Source organism: Hipposideros armiger, unplaced genomic scaffold (genome assembly GCF_001890085.2).
Source record: "Hipposideros armiger isolate ML-2016 unplaced genomic scaffold, ASM189008v1 scaffold_8, whole genome shotgun sequence".
Classification (NCBI taxonomy): Eukaryota; Metazoa; Chordata; class Mammalia; order Chiroptera; family Hipposideridae; genus Hipposideros; species Hipposideros armiger.
The window spans coordinates 5,013,688-5,035,051 of record NW_017731358.1 but is presented as its reverse complement, the minus strand read 5'-3'; the positions used below and the strand labels follow the sequence as shown (position 1 = coordinate 5,035,051).

General features: G+C 42.6%; 1 protein-coding gene across 24 annotated transcripts in view; it reads left to right on the top strand.

The window, feature by feature from the left end:
* Positions 1–21,364, top strand: part of KALRN (kalirin RhoGEF kinase) — a 655,970-nt gene that overhangs the window by 459,434 nt on the left and 175,172 nt on the right. For 6 of the 24 annotated variants that reach the window (XM_019652463.1, XM_019652454.1, XM_019652436.1 and 3 more), the window contains exon 34: positions 17,764–19,244. The exons of the other annotated variants lie outside the window; for them this stretch is intronic. In XM_019652463.1, coding sequence (XP_019508008.1) covers positions 17,764–17,826 — 63 coding nt within the window. In that variant the 3' untranslated portion in view covers positions 17,827–19,244. Of the gene's footprint in view, positions 1–17,763; positions 19,245–21,364 lie in introns of those variants that run through there. 24 annotated transcript variants of the gene reach the window in all.

Here is a 21,364-nt window from a genome sequence, read left to right as displayed (position 1 = left end):
CTCTCCTGAGTGACAGACGTTCAGCACAGTAACATGTGCTGGCTTTTCAGAGCAAATTGATAAAAGTGGGATGAGTTGAGGTCACAGGTTTACCCATAAATGAAAAGTTGCTCAAATAAATGGCTGGCTTCCCGAAGCTGCACACCACCAGAGATAGGAAGTGCACTTTGCCACAAAGGACAACCTGGGGCCCCAGAACAAAATCTCCCATGACAGCATTACTTTTCATAATAGTCTACTATTTAAAGTTACCTGTCACCTGAAACAGCAAAGTCTCATAAACCACAGCAGCCAATGAGTAGTGTGTTGTACCCGGGAAGCCCACTGGAAACCTCAGTAGTGCTCTCGTGATGCTCAGAGCGTTGCATTTGGACGAAATCCCTTTGTTTCTAGTGGCAGCTTTGTACCAGTATCTGTTACAGAAGTAAGGAAACTGCAATCGGTGGTTTGCCAGTAGGTTATTTCTATGTGTGGTAGCATGGGGGTGGCCAGAGGCCAGGTTTGACTTGAGGGAGGTATATTTGGGGGGAGGAATGGGGAACTTGAAAACATAGAAGCTTAGGAAAGAAAAGAACCTGAGAGATCATCTAGCCCTCTGCCTTCATCCTGTTTAAAAGAAACAAAGTGACTTGCTCAGAGTCACAAAGCCAGTTAATGGCAGATCTAAGGCTTAAACCCAAGTCAGCCTCCTGCCTGTTAAATTGCATTTAAAACAGTACTTTTGTAGTAACCGTGATAGTTCAGCTCCTAGATCAAGGTAGCAAAAAGCAAACACTATTGCTGCCCTCTTCTCCAGCTGCCTCTGCACCACCCTGTCCCCACCCAGGTCAATCCATAGCAACCCAAAGCAAATTATAAAGCAGTTCTGTAGCCCAGTCCAGTGTCTCTAAGGCTGGCATATGGCAAAAGGGCAAAAGGGCAAGATGATTGCTCACACTCTTTGATACCAAGTACTTCTGACTCACATAGTGGCCTTGGGAGGGGAGTGATTCTGCCCCAGACCAACTGAGTCTTCAGGCCTCTCAGTGCAAATCCCTGGCCGGGCTCTGAGCGCTTGGCACTGAGCACCGAGATATGACAAGTCTGCTTCCTGCCTCCCTGTGGCTCGGGAGCAGCGAATCTCCAGGACAAGCTCAGCCCTGAGGCAGCCCCGCACAAGTTTTAATTCTATATTTAACAATTTCATGAAAGGAGAAAACAAATCTCAGAGCAAGCCAAGATGTTAAAGTGGATTAGCAGGCGACCATCCAAGGCAGTCACGACCCAAGTGAGTAGGACAGCTTCTGCTGGACGTGGTCTGCTGGGGAGAAGGCGCTTGAGAAGGGGAGATGCAGGGACTGGGCAGGGGAGGGCAGAGCAAGGCTTGGGGCTGTCGGCAGGGAGAGATGCTCTCAGGGCGAGCGTTTTACTGGAGTGTTCTGTGCAGACCTCTGGCATATCACTTACTTTTTTTTCCTTCTGTGTCAGTTAAAGAGAAAAATTTATTTTAGTGCAGGACAAAATGACTGAGTCCCTTATGAAAGCTAATGGAAGAGGGAAAAAGGCTGTGGGAAGTATTGTTCTTAAAAAATTGTGCTCTTGGATGACTAGAAGTGACCCCATGAGAGTATGGTACCTGGAGGTAAGCAGTCTGGTGGATATGAAAATTAACTCTATTAGAAACTGCAAGCAGAAGTGTGGGTAGGAGTGATGTCTGGAGCCAAAGCAGTGAGACTAGAGATGGTGCAGGTGACCTTGAAATGGTGGTTTTGCTTTAGCTGGAACCACCTTTATACTTATCTGCGCTGTGCTGTAAAACATGACGTGTGTTATCTGTGGCCATTGCATAGGATTCTTGGGGAAAGCATGTTGGATAGACAAGCAGGTAAATATTACCATTTCTTGATCCTGAGCTTCCATTGGACATGCTTGCTTGAGTTTACCTGCCTGACAGCGTAGCATCACTTCCCCACTGCTGATGGCTACTTACCCACCTGCCTGCCAGTACCAGTGTTGTGTGGTAGATGGATAATGGGGATGGGTGGGTCTAAGGATTTATGGCATTGGGCTGAGATGATGTGACCCTATTGCCAGAAAGCAGGGCCTTGTCAAAAGAAGCAAGTTTGAATGTGGTGGCTCCCACTGGGAGCAAGTCAGGATGGGACTGGCTCAGGGCCTCTCCCGGGGCCACTGAATCGCAAATATCCACCAAGGGGAGCAGCCTGCCTGCCTCTGCCCCGATAGTTCCTCCTCTTGCAAGAAAACTGTTAGAAGGAGACAAAGAACTGTGCAGACCAGACCCATCACAGGTGTCCGCGCCCTAGTTTCAACTAGACCATTACCAGCACTAAATCAGCCTTAGCATCTTCTGCCGTGTTCCATGTGGGTCTGGCCCTGGCGGTGAGGGAGCAGTCACTTCCTGGTTTCAGAGCTGGTAGTCAAGCTTTTGGCCTCCTCATGTGATAGGGATTCAAGTTGAGACTTCCAAGCTTGGAATGCTCACCTGCTGCCTTTTTTTGTAATGCTCTAATTGATTCTGTTTGACATTGCTAATTGCTGAGAGATACATACCTTGACTAAAAGTTCAGGAGAGCTGGTCCTACCATCTGCATGGCCCCTGCCAATGCCGGCTACATTGGTGCACACTGCCGGATACATTGCTCTCTGCCCTGTACCCACTGCAAAGGCTTATACTCCTTTCTGAACTTTATGATGTACTGAAGACAATAAAAACAAGCTTTATATTGTAGTATGTCCATCTCCTGTCTCCTGCTAGCTGCTGTCCTGTCAGCTGCAGGAATGGGGTTTAGAAAGTCTCCCTTAATCTTTGCAGCTGCTCACTTACACATGGACAACAGGCTAACCTAGTGAGCACAAGAGGATATTTAACATTCATATTCTTTTCTTTGGGATTTTGATGTGTGCTATGTTTTCATCTCATTTATTAATTCATCGACTGTTGATTGAGCACCAACCATATGGCAGGCATGATTTTAGATGCAGAGGAGGTGGTAGTGAGGGCAACAGACAAAGCAGCGTGGTGGCCTGCTGAGACCTTTCTCTGTTGTGCTGGTGTCACTCAAATATGCTCAATTTTACGGCATTTGGAATGCACTGAAATTTACTTCTATTTTTTTAATTAGTTTCAGGTGTGCAAAACAATGTAATAGACATTTATACCCCTCACATAGTGATAACTCCCCTCCCCCAATCTACTACCCCTCTGATATTGTATATAGAGCTGTTACCATTCCACTGACTCTAGTCCCATGCTGTACTCCTCATCCTGTGATGAGATATATATAAAATTATAGTTGACATTCATTTTTATTTTTACCTTTACCTCCATGTGTGCCTCTGTGACTGACACCATAGCAGCTTTTATTTAAAAAATAACTCAGAAATTATTTTTTTTTAAAGATCATTTGGGAGTTCTTGAAGGTCATACTCTCATGTTTAATCCCCTGATAATAACCATTTCAAACCAGAATGATAGATTTCCCCCACTGTCATCTACTGGCTGTAGTTCCTGTCAGCCAATTCCTCATTAGGGAAGTTTACATTCATGGCAGGTAGATATTCTAGACAAAGAGAAAAGATCAAGAAGTATTCACATGAACCCCAAATATTTTTATATTTCTCCTATCTCATAAAAGAGGTAGGAAAAATTTATTCTTTTTTAAAAAAAGGAAAATTGGGGGCCGGCTGAGTTGCTCAGTTGTTTAAGAGCTCGCTCAAGAGTTTGAGCTCTAAGCAACAGGATCGCCGGTTCGATTCCCGGCCAGAGCTGAGCTGCCAACAGGTGGCAGGATGGCTCAGCTAAAAAAAAAAAAAAAAGAAAATGAAAATAGTTTTGATTTTTTAAAAGAGGATGTGAGGGGATAAGGAGTAAACTATAGTTTTGTTAAAGGAAGGTGCTTTGAATTGTGGACTCTAAAATCTGTAATGCAGAGTCTAAGTATCTCACCTTTCTACCATACTTCACACCACCAGTTCCCAAAAACGAGAAGGGTCACAATTTTTATGCCTCTTTACACACAGGCTATTAAGAACATTGATTGCATTCATGAAATTTTTCTTGAAAAATCCCCGAAGGAAGATTTTTTAGGGTATTTTCTCAAATGTTTAACTTTAAGATAACACTTCTAATAGGGGCGTATAAAGTCCAAACCACTAAATAGTTGTGTCATTTAGAGGGCAAACAAGTAGGCACTACCACTACGCATGACCAAACCAAAAAAGCTGTTAATGAAGAAGGATGAACTTAGTTAGAGGCAGAATAGGAAATTATTTCAAGTATATTGGTACAATGAATTCATTCTTTTATTCAATAGAATTTTATTGAATGTTGACTGGTGATCAGATACTATGGAGATTCAGGATATATAAGAACAATCTCTGTCCTTGTCCTGAAGTCCTCTGAGTTATTACTCCAAGTGTCTCATATGTAATACCAATTAGGGTGGCTATACACATGTTACATGTATTTACAAAAGCAGACAGTTGTACTTGGCACTTCCTTTACACCAGTTGCTGTGCTGGGCATCAGAGAAATTACAAAGATGAACAATGTCAGATGAGATACATACTTACCACCCAATATGCTACGTTTTATAACAGAAGTATACCCACCCACTTTGAACAACAAACTTAACCTGGGAACCAGGGAATGCTATTACACCAGCAGTGAAATTTGAACTTGACCTTGAAGTTCATCTTCCTTTCTATTTCTCTTCCTTTGTATCAGTTTTGATCCCAAAATAATTATTCTAATCATGAACAGTATGTAAAAGAGCAGTGCTACTGATACTGTATCAAAAGAAGTATTTTGTTTTGATGTAGAATTAGACCTTTTTTTAATGGGCTGTTAGCTCTGATCGGAACTACTTACAAGTTTCCTTAGAACCTTTACCAAAACCTTCTTTTACTTCCTCATAATCATCTAATTAAACCTGTTTTTCCTTAAACATGATTTAAGATTTATTTAATGAGCTTTCAAAGCAATAATAAATACATGTGGTTCAAAATGCAGGTATTCTTTTAGAGACATTATTTAAAAATATAAAATCTCACACTTGTTTATTCTTTTAAAAAATATTTAAACAAGTAGTAGCATGCAATGCGTACTATTTTATTCTTTTTTCCATGTGACAAATTCGGGTAATTTCAGAGCAAGATATGTAGAGCTACCTCATTTTTTTATGGCTATACAATATTCCTTTCCTTACGGTACCATCATTTATTTAACTAGTCCTCTATTGATGGATGAATGGGATGTATCCAATATTTTGTAAGGCCGTAGTCCTTGTAGAGATATCATTTCTCACACTTGAGAGTTGTGAGTATGTTAATAGGATAACTTCCTAGAAGTAGAATCACTGCTCCAAAGGGAATATGCATGTTGAATTTGGATAGATACTGTTAAATCACCCTGTATAGATGTCAAATCACCCTCTATCACCAATCTATGCTACCTCCAGCTCTGTATGACTGCCAGTTTCCCACAATCTTGCAATCTAATATAACATGAATATTTTTTATTTTTTCCAATCTGATATCAGTTACTTTGAAAATAATCCTTATTCATTATTGCTCTTGTAGGCTTTGTTTAACCGATAATATTGCAACTATATTATTTTCTATTATTTTTATTGAAATGTACAGTATTTAATCTATACTATTACCTAATGGGAGTTATGGGTTTGTCTGATTAACTGTTATTTGTACTCATTTCTATGGATAAAATACATTTCTGATTATAAACATCTGGTTGACATTAAACTTTTTTTTAAAATTTAATGTAAAATATATATGCTGAAAAATGCATAAAAACTACTGAAGAATTGAATGGATAATTGTAAGTGAACATACACATAATAACCATGTAAGCCATGAAAGCGAGATGTCCCCAGCTTCCAGAAGCCCCCACACACACCCCCACCCCATGTGCCCCTCCCTGGTCATAACCCCTCCTTTTCCGCTGGAGGGAACTATTGTTCTGACATTCATAATAATACCATCCTTATTTTTCTTTATAATTTTACCTTCTACTCATATGTATGTGTTCCTAAAACAATATAGTTTCAGTGTGGCTGTTTTTAAATTTTATATTAGAGTCATACTGTGTGTGTGTGTGTGTGTGTGTTTTGTTTCTGTCACTCAACACCTATTTTTATGGAAATCATCCAGACTGATGTGTAGAGTTGTTCATTCATTTTCACTGCTGTACAGTAAGTAGTCCATTGTATGAATATACCACAATTTATTTGTCCATTCTGTACATGGGATGTTTAGGGCTATTCTGAACTATGCTGCCATGAATATTCATATATATATATATATCCTTGTGTGCATGTACTGGAGTTTCTCTCAGGTGCAAAACTAGGAGTGAAATTGCTAGGTGAAAAAATTGTTAGGTGTTAGGATATGTATATATATACATATATATATCTATATATATATATAGATATATATCTTCAACTTGACTACATAATGTAAACTATTTTTTTAAATACTGGCACCAAATTTACATGCCTACTAATACAGATGAAATTTTCTGTCGCTCTGAATTCTCACCTCTAATTGACATTGTCATATGTCAAAATGTTTGCAGGTCTGGTGGGTATGTAGTAATGTCTGCTTATGGTTTTAATTTGCATTTCCCTAATTACTGATGACATTGGACACCTGTCATATCGTTGTTGGGCCTTTGGGTTTTTCTCTTTCATGATGTGCCTGTTTAAGCCTTTTGCCCCTGTATCTAGTGAGTTATCTGGGTTTTTTTTCCTATACATTTTTCAGAGTTCTTATATTTTAGATATCGGTTCTTTGCTTGGTTATACATGTTGTAAATACCTGTTCTCACTCAGTGGCTAGTCTTATTGCTTTCTTTATTCTGTCTTGATAAACATGTAATTTGATATTTTAAAGGCAATACATTTGTAAGTTAGAGGCTCATTTGATGTTACATGAGACATTTCTTACTTTTCGTACTTTAAAACACAATTCGCCATTTATTTCTCCATAGAATAGTGTACCAACATGAAGACTTTATATATAATTCAGTTTTCTGCCAATCCCTAAGTATACCTCTGTTTTATTGAAAGAATAAGAACTAGTTGACTTTTTGAAATGTATCTGTCTATTTTGCCCTATACATTATGTGACCGGTAATACAGCTAAAGCAATGAAATGTGTTAGGAAAAAAAAATGATAAAAATACACTGCATTTGGAACTTGGCTCTCCGACAAGCAAAACCAAGACCTCAGCAGGTAGTCTTTATGTAGCAAAACTAAGCATAACTGCTCACCAGAAAGCTTCTTGAATCCTAGTTTTATACATAATTATTCCCGTCTTGGCCATCTAGTTACTTAGCCCATAAGAAAATTAAAAGAGAAGAAAGTTATTTCTATAGAGATACAATAATAGCTACAAAGGCTGTGAGGTACTGACAACAGGAGAAGCAGCAGAAAAGCTCGGAAACAAAAGCTGATGGGGGAATTAAAATTCCAACAGTTTAGTTCCATTTAGTGAAGATACAAATAGTGCTATGTGGATGTTGCAATACACATAATTGTTACTCCAGTTGGTATTTGTAATTGTCAACAGAAGGGGAAATTATATTCAACGTACTCTGCTTAAGAAGCCAGAGATGTAAAGATATTCATAAAAAAGGTTAAAATGGGAAGAAAAGATGTTGGTGTTTACCTTTAGTTATCAAGGAAAGTTCATTATCCTGACAGGCCCATTTCCCAAGGGTTGTGGAGAGCTGAGGTTATGCTGACTGTGGCTTTCTGGAACGATGGGTCAAGGTGAACCTCGGCTTTTCTCAGTCCTAGTGGCTGGCTCCAAAAGACTGATGCTGCACCCCTTGGGCATTTATTGAGCGTCTGTATATAATCCACTCTACTCCAAGCCACTGTCCAGTCACACATGGCCTGTGAAAGCTGCCACTGACTGGTCCCCAGACAGTCACTCTTACCTCCCTCTAATCTCCTCTCTCCTCTGCAGCCAATGTGATCTTAAAATGCAGGCTCTAGGGGTAAAAAATATAACTATTGCACTATTTTGCATTGTTTTGTACCTGAAACTAATTTTTAAAAAAATTTTTTAAAATGCAGGCTCTTTCCATCGCTTTGTAGCTTCAAGCCCTTTGATAGCATCCCTCTGCTCTTAAGATGAATACCAAAATCCTCAGTGTGACCCATGAGGGCTGCATGGCCTGGACCTGGGCCCACTTCTCCGGCCTCACTGGAGCCACTCTCCCCCTTGTTCCCTGCCTGGCAACCTCCCTCGCCTTCCTCGAATGTGTCAGGTTTCTTCCCAGCTCAGGGCCTTTGTTTCCTCTGCTTGGAAACTTCTTTCTCCTCCCACGCCTCAGCCCACCCCTCTTACCCTCTCTCTTTTCTGATCCCAGCCTGTCCTGACTCTCTGACTAGGTCTCCTCCTCAAGTCACATCTCTCACTACACTCGGGACTGTTATTTTTGGTACCTAGCACCGTTAGTGTAAGCATTTGTGTGGTTGTGTGGCTGCCTCCTCCACCAGACTTTAAGCTCATGAGGGCAGAGATGCACGTTTTATCCCTCCACTGCATCACCGAATCTAACTACTGATTCATAGGAGGTGCTTGGTAAATAGTTGTTAAATGGATAAATGAAGAACAAATAAGCACAAGGTGCTACGGGTGAGAGAGAGATCTAGAAATTGAGACTGAATATAATTAAGAAAAGCAAACTTCTAGTTTGGTAAGGCAGAGAAGTTTCAGCATTAGACTTTCCTAAGCGGGTAGAATTTATCCAGGCAACATTGGTATTGGAGGTAAGGGTCAGGAAGAAAGGAAAATATAAGATAGTTTGGGGCACACAGAGTAGGTATGCCTGGTCAAAGTTCAGTGAGGTGAGCTGTGGGAAATAAAACTAGAATGATTGGTTGGGTCACACCATGGCAGGCCCTGGACTCTGTTCAAAGGAAATTAGACTTTAGTGATTAACACCCAAGAAACATTGAAGGGTTGTTGCCATTTTTTGTTTTGTTTTGTTTTTCAGCATGATGGTTACAGAATTACCTTTCTCTTCACCTGGATGCATCACTGTCTTTTTATCCACTCATTCTTCCTCTAGACTCAGAAAGAGTCTAAGGTTAACCTACCCACAATATCCTGAATCTCATCTTTTAGACCCACCCCCAGTAGATCAGTTCCACACCCCTTCTCTTTCTCCTATTATCCAACACCGCCTTTCCCTCTGCCATCTCCCGCGCTTGTTACTCCATGCTCCCAGTGAGGTCTGCACTTGAACTTCTACTCCTGATTCTTCCGCCTCCCCCACCTTCAACAATGGTTTCTGTTGCTCCCGTTCTGATGCTTTGACAAAAATTCCAAGATTATATTTCTTTTTTTTTTTTTGAAGATTTTTTTATTGGGGGAAGGGGAACAGACAACTTGCTGTCATATTTTGTTCTTCAGTCTAGTTGTGGGGGATGTTGCTTCACTGGCCCAAGCTGGCACCATCATTGCGCTCTTCCTGGCGAGGCAGATCAGTCGCCGGCCTCTGGACGGCCGCTCACGCTGGCTGCTGGCTACACACGGTAGCCCATGGCAACCCACTGCAGCAGTGGCTGCAGCCTACCCCGTCGCTGGCAACTCACGGCAGCCCAGGTCCAGGTTGAGCTGTTGTTCAGCATCTTAGCTGTAGAGGGCAGTGTCACTGGCCCTCATATGTGGGATCCGAACCCTGGCCCTGTCGCATCCCAAGCCAGCTCTTAACCAACGCACCACTTGGCCGGCCCCTCTAAGATTATATTTCTGAAGTGACTTTACTCCTAGTGGCAGTTTCATATCCCTTTATGCATCCCCTCACCACATTTTTTGAGCACCTCTTTACCAGGCACTGTTCTAGGATGGAGATGCAGCCGTGAAACTAAACAGGCCAGTCCCCACCCTCACAAACGCTAAGTTCTACTGAGGAACCAGAAAACCAACACGCAAATACAAGACTAACTGGTGACATAATGAGCACTATTACTGCTGGGTGCAGCGATTGTAATCGGTCCCCTGTATGTTACAATTTTATGTCTGGCTTTTCCTCAGTCTCAGCATCAGAAAATGATTTCCTTCTTCTCTCAAACTAGTAGCTTGGTTTGACTTCCCTATTTGTGATGGAAAGCATGATGTTCCCAGTTACCCAGGTTTTATCTGCGGATTTATTTTTGGCATATTCCCTGAGAGCCTATCTGTTGCCAAGTCCTGAAAATTAGTCTCTCAAAATTTCTGTCGCACCACCCCAGTCAGGCCTTACTTACCCTTTGCTTAAATCCTTTCAGTAGCCTCCTAAATGGCCCTCATGCTTTCTGGGTTTTTTGCCCCTGCATTTTATCTTTTCTGCTGACACCAGAGTCATCTTCCTAAAACTTCTTTCAACACCTCACTTGTCTTTTAAAAGCCTTCACTAGCACATTTACTTAGGATAAAGTACAGGTCCATCTCCAAACACAGTTATATGGCTTTCCCTCCTACACGTGATCCTTTAGAGACCCTTGTCTATTTATTTATTACACACACTCTAATGCACCTACATTAGATCGAATCGTATGAAATTGCCATTTTTGTATAATGGTCGAATATTGGCAATTTATATGTTTCAACCTACTGGCACTTATTAAGTCATTGGTCGCCTGTATGTCTTGTTCCCAAGTTACATTGTGAGTTCCTTGACAGTCATGTCTTGGTCTTAATGATGCTCCTATCTGTCCTGTCTGTGTCAGCATCTGGCACATAGTAAATAGTGGCAACCAATGCTCCCTCCCATGTCATGCTTTGCTCCTGTGGCTTCCACCTCTGTGTGCCACTGGCTTCGCCTGGTCACATCGGGTGCTCCCTTCACTGCCAGCCTGACTCATGCCTCCTTCATGGAAACACTCACTGTTCCCCCACATTAATCTCCCACCACTACCTCTGAGCCACCAATAGTGCCCTCCGTTTCCCAAATCAAATACAGTTGACCCTTGAACAACTGGGGGGTTAGAGGCACTGACCCCAAGCACAGTTGAAAATCCACGTATAACTTTTGACTCCCCCAAAACTTAACTACTAATAGCTTACTGTCGACCAGAAGCCTTCCTGATACCATAAGCAATCAATGAACACGTGTTTTGTATGTTATATGTATTATATACTGTATCTTATAATGTAAGCTAGAGAAAAAAATGTTATTAAGAAAGTCATAAGGAAGAGAAAATATATTGACAGTACTGTATGCATTTATTTTGAAACATCTACATATAAGTGGACCTGCACAGTTCAAACCCATGTTCACAGGTCAACTATATTATTTTTTTAACTTCCATGGATCACGTTATATGTTTTACTTTGTATTTGCCACATCGCCTAGCATAATGTCGCACTCTTAAAAGTGAGTTGGGAGATCTCTGTTTCTAGCCCTTACCTGTCACCCTGGGACCAAGTACCCGATTTCCAACTGTCTATGGCATAACTGCACTTGAATGACGACTGCCCCCTACTCAACAGAACTGAAACTAAACTCACCCTCTATCCTCCCCCAGATCTGCTCCTTTTCTAAGACCCCTGTCCATACCTTGACCTCGAAGCTATCTTGGTTTTCCTTCAGTCTCCATCCTCCTCCTGAACTGACGTTCCAACAGATCATCGCAGTGATGGCACATTCTTCAGCCCGGCTCTAGATTTTCATATAGAATGTACAGTGTACCCCTGGGAGCTTCGAGAAGAGAAGCGTGACTCCCAGACCACAGTAACATTCCCTGGGACCTAGGCCTCCGGATACACACCCCCTCCCCTGGTCCTGCCCCTTCACTGGGTCCCTAGCTACCTGCAGACCTCTCCTCGAACATGTTTTCTGATAGGTAGTTGCGATGTTCTTCACTAAAATATAATCTTTCCAATTCTAATCTCCTTTGTCTACCAACCTGTACTGCACCACTGTGTTTCCAGAATGATTTCTCTGTCCTGGTAACTGTTTCTGACCTCAGGAAAAGCGTTGTCAGAATGCGTCTTCGTTATTAGAATGCTTTCTGGAGCCCCTTCCCTCAGCACTTTGTGGGACAGCATGTTCTTCCAGTTTTCTGTCGTTTCCCAGTTTTCTGTCTCTGCAACTGAATCCCAAGATGCACGGAGACAGGCTCACGTGTGCTACCTTGTGTTATCAACAGTGCACTGAGATAGAGTCAGGCTTTCACAGAAAGTGCTCAGAAAATACTTGTTTCAATGGCATGTTATGTGTAGAACATCTTTTATGTTTATTTATGAATTGGTGTCTCTAAATGTGTTTTCCATATACTCTCTAAGAAGTATTCTTCTATGTGGTCTGGGAGGCGGGGTTATCTGGGATAGTTTCCCTGGCCATCTGCCCGTGAGATTACAAACCAATAAGCCATGTGCCCCAAAAGCCTGTGGCTGTGGCCGGCACAGGGGGAAGGGCCTACCTGAGCTGTGGTCTGCCGTCAGCTTTCTTTGCCACCTGCTTGGGCTCTTCCTTTTCCCTCTAAATATGAAGACTCACTTTTCTGTTAAACATAAAACAGAAATGTGTATGTGCATATATGTGTGTGTATTTGTGTTTATGTATGCATAATACATATATGTGTATATACATATGTGAACGCATGTGTGTGTATATGAAGGAAATACACCAAAATATAAATAGTGGTTATTTCTGGATGGTGACTTTTTCCAAATTGTCTATGATAAGAAAATTACTATTATTAACAACAACAAAAAAAGCCCCTGATATTATTTTTAAAGGATAGAAAGGGACACGATTATTAGGTGGTTGCTGAGGTCCCCCCTCGGTGTGCACCATGGCCAAGCAGGTGCCTGGTAGGGACACACACCACAGGACAATTGACTTCGCCTCAGTGTCTCAAGATGAGACAGAGTGACCAGAGACTGAATTGGGCTGATTTGCAGTCTAGGCCAAGGTTGTGAGCTGAGGAACCAGCAACTTTGTTTGTGAAGGTCAGGAGCTTTGGACGGTGAGAGGAATGAGAAGGGAAATTTCGGAGGTGGGGGAGGGGATGGTAAAGGGATGAGGAGTTCATCAGTGTTTTTCCCCAAACTCAGCTGTTCAGAAAAGGATGGAAAAGGTGAGGAAAAGCTTGAAATATACTTTCAAGTTCATGAAGGGATTTCATGAAGAGGTAGGCAGTGGGAGACAGAGAAAGCAGACATGTTTCAAGTTTGGTTTTAACGCCCTGTGATTCCAGAGGCAAGGGTGTCCAGAGTGACTCAGTGTGAGGACACTGGAACTCGGGTTAGGAGTGACAGAGAGCTTCCATTAAGGAAACGGGTGACCCCTGAATGGGGTTTCAAAAGGGGGTTCATTATTAGGCCAAGGCCCAGCCTCCCCCACCCCCCACCGTCCCCTCTCCCCTCATCTCCCCCAGTCTAAAGGCAGATGGAACATTTTTTGATAAGAATTCTGGATAAGGAGGCAGTTTCTAACCTTTCTGAACTTGAAACAAAAAAAATTACATGAGACAAATCTGTTCAAGGATGTTTCTCCCACACTGCCTAGTTTCACAGTTTTTTCAGAGGGTTCCCTGAGCAGAGGGAGAAACGGAAAGAGGAGAACCAGGGAGACTGACTCTTGCTCTTTCTCACTGTGGCTGATTTCTTCTCTCTGGGGCAGTGTGCTGGAGGTGGGGGCGGCCGGCCTGTCCCTTGGGAGGGAGCACAGCAGAGCACGCCTAACTCGGCTCCCCCTTGAGGCCTTCCTGCCCGCCGCGAAGCTGCTCAGCCAACAGGTCCTTATCAGTAACCTCCTCACAGAATTGACAATGAGAAGCATGGGCAGCAAACACAGACATCTAGAAGCCAAAGGGAGGCCGAGCAGGCAGAGTAGAAAGCATGAAAGAACAAATAAGGTCACGCAATGAGTACTTGAAAAAGAGCTAAACTGAAAATACATTTCATGGTGTGTATGCCTTTTCCATATTCACAATTCAGTGTTTTTACTAGCCTGTATCTCAGTTTTTAATTCTGAGGGCTACATCAAGGAACATTTCCAGTCTGGGATCTAATTTGAAATTTGAGGTGGAGGAACTCAAACAGCACAGAAAGTCCCCACCAAGGACACCCTCCCCCCATGTGACAGGAGAGATACAGTCCTTTCCCTCAGAAGTCCCTGCTACAGTTGGGCAGGCAGAGAAAGGCACAAAGCCTGCCTGCAAGGAAACCATCCAGAGCATGAACCCTTGACAGGAACAACTGCCTTTCCCGTTGAGCTCCTGATCTGACCCTGGCGTTTGATGTGTGATCTCTCACTTGATCTTCACCGCAGTTCTTCAAGGTAAGTATCATTATCCTCATTTTGCAGGTGAGGAAAATGTCACTCAGAGAGGTTAAATAACTTGCCCAGGGTCACACAACCAGAAAGTGGCAAAGCTGAGATTTGAACCCACGTCCTTCTGACGTCTGCTATGTACACTGTTCTCCTCTGGCCACGTTCACTAAAGGAAACAATTGGACAATTCAGACAAAGACACACGAAGTTACATTTTGGCCCAAACGGTGTTAAGTGCTATCATTTCCCCCATTCCTGATCAACTGAATGAAACATCCCTAGAACACAACCGAAATCACAACTGAATGAAACAATACCAAGAACATTCCATGTTTCGTGTGTCGCCTGTGTCGTTTGCTCACTGACATCTGTGCCTAGAGAGCAAGGCATGAGTCAGGAGTCTGGAGGAGGCTGTTCATTATATCTTGGCCATGGGAGTAGTAATTCCAGCATATCCCTGCCTCAGAGATTTCCTAATCCATCAGACGGAAACACCCAGAACATATAGTCAACTGAAGATGCATTTAAAATTATATCGCAAAATAGTTGCCTCAAACTATTTGAGGAACAAGAAAGGGTATAAATATATAATGTAATAAATATGTTCCCCACTTGTGGCTATGTTTATTACCCTGGATGTCCAATAATGTCTCTTACATACCCAGAGACTGCAGGAAGCGCTCTGTAGCTCAGAAAGCTTCTACTATGAGTGCCTGGTAGTAGCATGGGACCCACAGTATGTTAAAGAAATATGTACAGTATTTCTGTGAAGGGATCTTGAATAGTGAGAGGGGGGAAATCTCAATATATGCTCCTCCCCCCTCCACACATACAAAATGCTGGGAGGTCTGATTAATAAAAACCACTGTCCTATTGAAGTGGATCTCGCTGATTCTTGCTTCTCGAGGAAAATGCCAAAAACAAGGGCTTTTGGACAGTGTGTGTTTGGCAGATGTGAAAATGCAGTTGAAATACTGCAAAACTCAGATTTTCCAGCAATAGAGTGGTTTCCAAGCTAGGTGACCCCTAGAATTACCAGGAAAATATTTCAGAAAATGAACCCCAGACCCAGCCCTGGACTACTGAATCGGAATACCAAAGGTAGAGGGTGACTGGACATGAAAGATATATGTGAATTCCAAGCTGAGAGTTATTTTTGAAATAATAGAAGTCATTAGTGTTTCAAAATTTTTTAATGACCTTTTTTTCACACTTCCACTTAAACTTTTCCCATTTGTCCTTTCCCTAGGCCAGATTTTTTTTCTTTAATCCTCTCAATGAGATCATGAATGGCTGTCATTTTTTAAGTTTACTCTTTCAGGCTACCAACTAGGCTGTATAAACTAATGGCTTTCTATGTACGTGTCTGTGTTTTCTCAGGGCTTTAGAGAACAAGTGTTCAGTTTGCCCACATGCATTTATGAAACCATCATCAGGCAGATTTGCAGGTGCACAGAGACAATCACAAGTTGAAGTTTAAGAGGGGATCAATTGTTTTCTGCAAAACCTAATGAATATATATATATATATTATAATAAAGTGACTCAAACCACTTCTGGTTAGGTCCTCGAGGATAAAATGGATCGACCTCAACATATGTGAGTCAGGATGTTTTTCAAGAGCTTTGGAATCCACAAACACACAAATATCATTTGTCAGATGGATTCTCCTTTACAAGAGGCATCATAGCACAGTGGTAAGGAGAGCTTTGGAATCAAACCACCCTCAGTACAGATCTTACCTCCTCCATTTGCCAGTTGTATGATCCTGGGCAGGACCTCTCAGTACCTCAGTCTGCAAAATGGGGGTAATGATATTACCCACCCCGTAAGGTTGTGGTGCAAATTATGTGAAATGATGCATGCCAGACACTCAGCACTTTGCCTGGCACATGCTAAACACTCAATAAACATTAGCTATTAATAACAAGGACAAAAACAATAATGACATAAATTAGATAATAATGATGACAATAAACATATTTTTAAACTGTTCTTCCCCTTTAGAATTTTAACCACTATATGAAGAACAGAATGTCAAACCAGTATTTATAAAACTATTCAATTCTGCCACTAAAATAAATTCCATAGACCTTATAGCACATCTGTAAACCAAATTGGTAATGACAGTGAATTGTGATGTGGGGGACTAGCTAATCCAGACAGCTGATGCCACCCCACCCCCCATTAAAGTAATGTAATGTAATGTGATATGAAATTCAGAAGACCCTTTTGCCCATGCAGAGGTGAGCTCAGTGGTCACCAGTACCTACGCTATGAGTCATTTCACAAATGCGTGTGTATAGCTCCTGGCTTTCTTCAGAATCTCATCTCCCTCCAAGTCCTAAGTACCCCCTGTCTTCCTCACAGCTCAGGGTAACCAGCACTTGAACTTGATGCTGAAGCATTTTCTCTCCCTGCTTGAGCAGTTTTTGTCTGGCTGGAGCTCTTGCTAAGGGGGTTTGAGACTGTTTTTCTCATTTCTATATGGCAAGTATGACGGAGCCTTTGAGATCATGAACTGAGCTATGGTCAAATGTGAGATCATGCTCTTTAATTTATCTTGAACTTTTCTCTTGGCTAAGAGCCATTGCTATTTAGAATATGTCACTTCTCCAGTTTCCCAAGAAGTTGACTTTCTTTGAGCGGCCGTTGTTCTTAAAGAAACAGTGATCCCGTTACTTCAGATGGCCCAGTAGAGATGATGTGACCAAATTGGTCACATATCATGGCTCCCTCATTAGTTCACTCTCTCCCTCAGTGTGATCTGTTCCCTCAACGGGCCTTGCAGCCTGCATGAACCAACCTCATGCCTTGGAGAAATTACAGATTGCCACATGTCTTGGACCCTGGAAACACTTGAAATAATGAATTTTAAGTCCATTACTGCTAAAGATCTGCTACATGAATGGGTAAACTTTTCTGAGTTTTTTTCCCCAATTGAACGTTATAGCAAGACTTGTTGGTAGGGTATAGGGACACTAAAAGAGTTGAAACAAGAAAACAAAACAAAAAGGTATAAAATAAACACTCATGATCACTGCCACTAGGACCTTATATTTAATGCATCCCTATTTATATATTCCTGGCTCTACTCCTGTTTATATGTCTGGGATATTGAGAAGCCATTGCAGGACTGGTCTGCAGGGAACAGTGTATGGGTTTGAGCCCTGACAAAGTTAGTGAGAGGGGCCAGTCAGCCATCCTCATCTGGGTCCTGGACTTGGTTGGCTCCTTCTGAACCTTCAGACCAAAGAACATCCCACACAGCACTCCGCTTCCCCCATTTCCTCTCGTAACAAAATGATTATGTATTTGCCACATTACACTCTGTGCATTGGGTTGCTAGAAATACAGTAGGTTGCACTGATGACTTAACTCTGTTTTCTATAAAGAACTACGTGATCTCATGCAGATTTTTGCAAAGTCATATGCAAGTCACAGAGCCCCGGCCCTTTTCTTAACAGGATGGCAACCTTGTTCCTCGGTGGCACCTGGGACCTGGAGATCCTTTCTCCACTTACGTTTAGCGCGCAGCCTGGGACTTGTCCCTGCAGCTCTCCGGGTTAGCCGTGCCGCCGTTGAGACCTCCCACCTGGACTCCCATCACCCACCTCTCTTGAGACTGCTCTGGCAGGGCTGGTGTGGGGTGCAGCCTTTGCTCAGAGGGCAACACGTTCCAAGCAAAATCTGCCCATCTGGGCCATGGGCTCACCCCTCAGAGCTCCCCGCTTCTCTGCTGGGTGCAATTCGAGATTGCCAAGCTCCTCTCCAAAGTCTAAAATGGTGGGACAGTAGGGAACTATGAGAGGCCTCATGACCCAAGGTACTTCCCCTAGCTCCCAGCCTAAGCAACAGGTACCCCAGGCCCTCACTGCCCTAGAGGTCTGCAGTGTGAGTGGACGGGTTCATCAGAGGGACATACGGGTCTCTGGAGTTTTTCTCCAGGGTGAATGTTTCTATTGCCAGTGGCCCCCGACCTGGAAAATCCCATCTTTCTCATCGAGCCTGCCTCCCCGACATCATGAAAAAAGAGGGGGCAGGAAGAAGGGGTGGTTTATGATGGAGAAGAGGAGGGTTAAGGCTAGCTGTTCCCAAACATTGGCAACAAGCACTTCCCCAGCTTCTGTTTCCTTCAGCCTCCCCGGGTTTTGTCACGATTCTGTAGCGCCTCCCTAACCTCACTCACTCCTGAGGTCTCTGGCTCCAAGACCGCTCTCCTAGCATTCAGTTTCTTCCAGATTACCCTGTCGGGGGTGTGCACGGGAAGTAAGGGAATAAATGAAACCATCCGGTCACACGCTGATAGTTGTTGAGACTAGATGATGGGTACGTGGGCATTCATTATACCATTCTCCACTTTTGTATATGTTTGCAATTTTTCATAATAAAAAGTTAAATAATAATTAAAAAAAAATCATCCAGCTTCCAAGACACTCAAGAGAGAGCCCCAACCCTAATACAGAGTTTCCTGGAAACCCCATACCAAGGCAAGAGGCAAAGATGATTCCATTACATATATATAAATATATACATATATATATTGATTTTCTAATTTTTTAAAGGCCTACTGCTTTATTTTCAATAGATTAAACCTTATTTCTAAGAGGTCCCAAAGCTGGGCTTACTTCTCCCAGCTGGGTTACGGGGGAGGGCTAGGGAAAGGATTCCTTAAAATCCTGAAAGTTTACACTTCCATGTATCTCACAATCTTATTGTGAGGATGGGACTTGTTCAGTGTTCTGAACTTTGTGGAGGAAATGTGCTCTCAATTCAAAGAGTCATTCTCTGGAATTGCACCTGGCTCAGGAAAGGACTGTCTTTGTACTTGAATTTAAATCCAATGGAGAACCTTAACACGGGCATTTGCATGACTGAGAATTGCTGCTGTCTTTTTTCCGTATGTCACTTTCTTGAATGTGTTCTAATAAAAATGATTCTAAAGCAGGCTGTTGAAATACAGTGATTTATAAATACTTTCTGTTGAGTGCTGAGGCCCTTAATTTTCTACCAAGAATCTACCCCATTCCACTTTCTGGAAAGATCTGTCTAGCTGGGGACAGATGCCATGAGCGTACGTCTGGCATGATGGCGGCACCACTGCAATTACAATCACTAATAAGAATTATGTCAACCACAGCAATTTTGTCTTCTGGTTGCCTAGCAGCAGAATTCATTTTCCAGAATAGAGGTGGCCATATGGAGCAGACGAGTGTGGTGGGGAGAAAGTGGAGGAGGTAGGACAGGAACAGGAGTGTAATTCATCCTCCAGGAAGCGGGGGAGGGGGCAAGGTAAAAGGAGACACCAGGGCAGCAAATAAGAAAGATAGGCAAAGTTCAAACTCGTTCTGTCCAGTGATAAATCTCAGCACGTTGAAATGATAATCGATTGTTAAATTTTATTTACAAAATTGCACCATAGCACATTACAAATGTCAAAATCTCATTAAGCAAACTGGAAGCAAAAGGAGAAAATATATATTTCCAAAGACAGATATTTTAAGAAACACTTTTTATTCCAATCTTTATCCCCCTTGAGCCAGGCTGGCTAGGGCACTCCCATGAGCCAGTTCTTTGGGAAAGGGAGCATTTTTAAAAACCTTACAAGGGCCAGGGAAGGCAGATCCAGATAAGGAGGCTTCCATTTACTGAGCAACTTTTTCATACCAGAGACTGGGAAGGCACTTAGTATACATTATCTCCTCTAATCTTCACAGCACCCTGATAGGCAGGCAGTACTCTCTTCATTTTCCAAATGAAGAGGCTGAGGCTAAGAGAAGTAAATAGCTTGTACAAAGTCATAAAGCTAGAAAATAGCAGATCTGTGATTCAAATTCGGTACTCGGTCCCCATACCCATGCTTTTGCAAGCCACAGGGCTGATGGTCCCATGCCCAGCCTGGGCTGTCCCTTAACACTGCCATGGTCTTCACTTTAATGAACTGTGCAACTTCTATATGCCCTGAGGGCTGGGGGAGAGCTAGAGTCAGCATCTTGCTCTTCCTTGTGTAGTTGGAGATCTCTTCCTAGCCAGGGTCTTTGCCACCCACATCCACGTACATGTGACTTAAGTTGTGTAGAGCACAGGCTGATGAGGCTGAGAGCACCATTTGGTTTTCATAGGGATGTGCTCACTCATCAAATAGTTGAGTGCCTATGAGTGCTGAGCATTATGAACTAGGTAGGCAAATATAGACTCAGCCCGTGATCACGGAGCTTACCAGTGGTGGGACAGACCTTAACCAAGTAACACATGAATGGGTAGGTAATTACAACTGGAAGGGACCTTGGAGATCAACAGGTGAAACTGAGACCCAGAAATGCTGAGCAGTTTGCCCAAGACCATATAGGAAGTTAGGGGCCAAATGAGGACTAGAACTCAGAACTCCTGATTTTATTCATAGACAACTTTTATCCCTACCTTGTCACACTCTAATCTGTTGTGCACCCATAGACTGCCCCCTAACCCTGGCCAGCCATATAAACATGATCAATCAGTATGCTCTCCCCATGCCTAAGAAAATCCAGACAGCACATTTCAGAATGATAAACCAATATAGTGAACCAAACCCCTGAGAATGGCATTCACCAAGCCTTGTTTGCAGAGTTATCTCAGAGCCCAAAGCACGAACAGAGAGGCTAGGCTCCCATGCTATAGCAATACTGCCTACTAAGGATGCTCACAGGTGTCTCATTGTTTGGCTGTGACACCAATATTTTCTCATCTCCCAAGTTCAGCAATCGTTCATTCACTCATTAATTCAGATATTTATTGAGCACCCACTAGGTGTCAGGCATAGTTCTCAGAGCTGGGGGCACAGCAGTGAACAAAACAGACTGACCCTTGTGAAGCATACATTCTAGCTGGGGGAGAAAGATAGTAAACAAAATAAAAAAGTAAAGAATGCAGCATGTTAGAAGGTGACAAATGCTACAATGAAAAATAAATCAAGAAAGGGAGGTAGAGAGTGCAAGAGGTAGGGATGTATTTTTCGGTAGGGTAGTTGGGGAAAAAGATCTCCCTGAGAAAATGATGTGCTGGGTCATTTTACACACACACACACACACA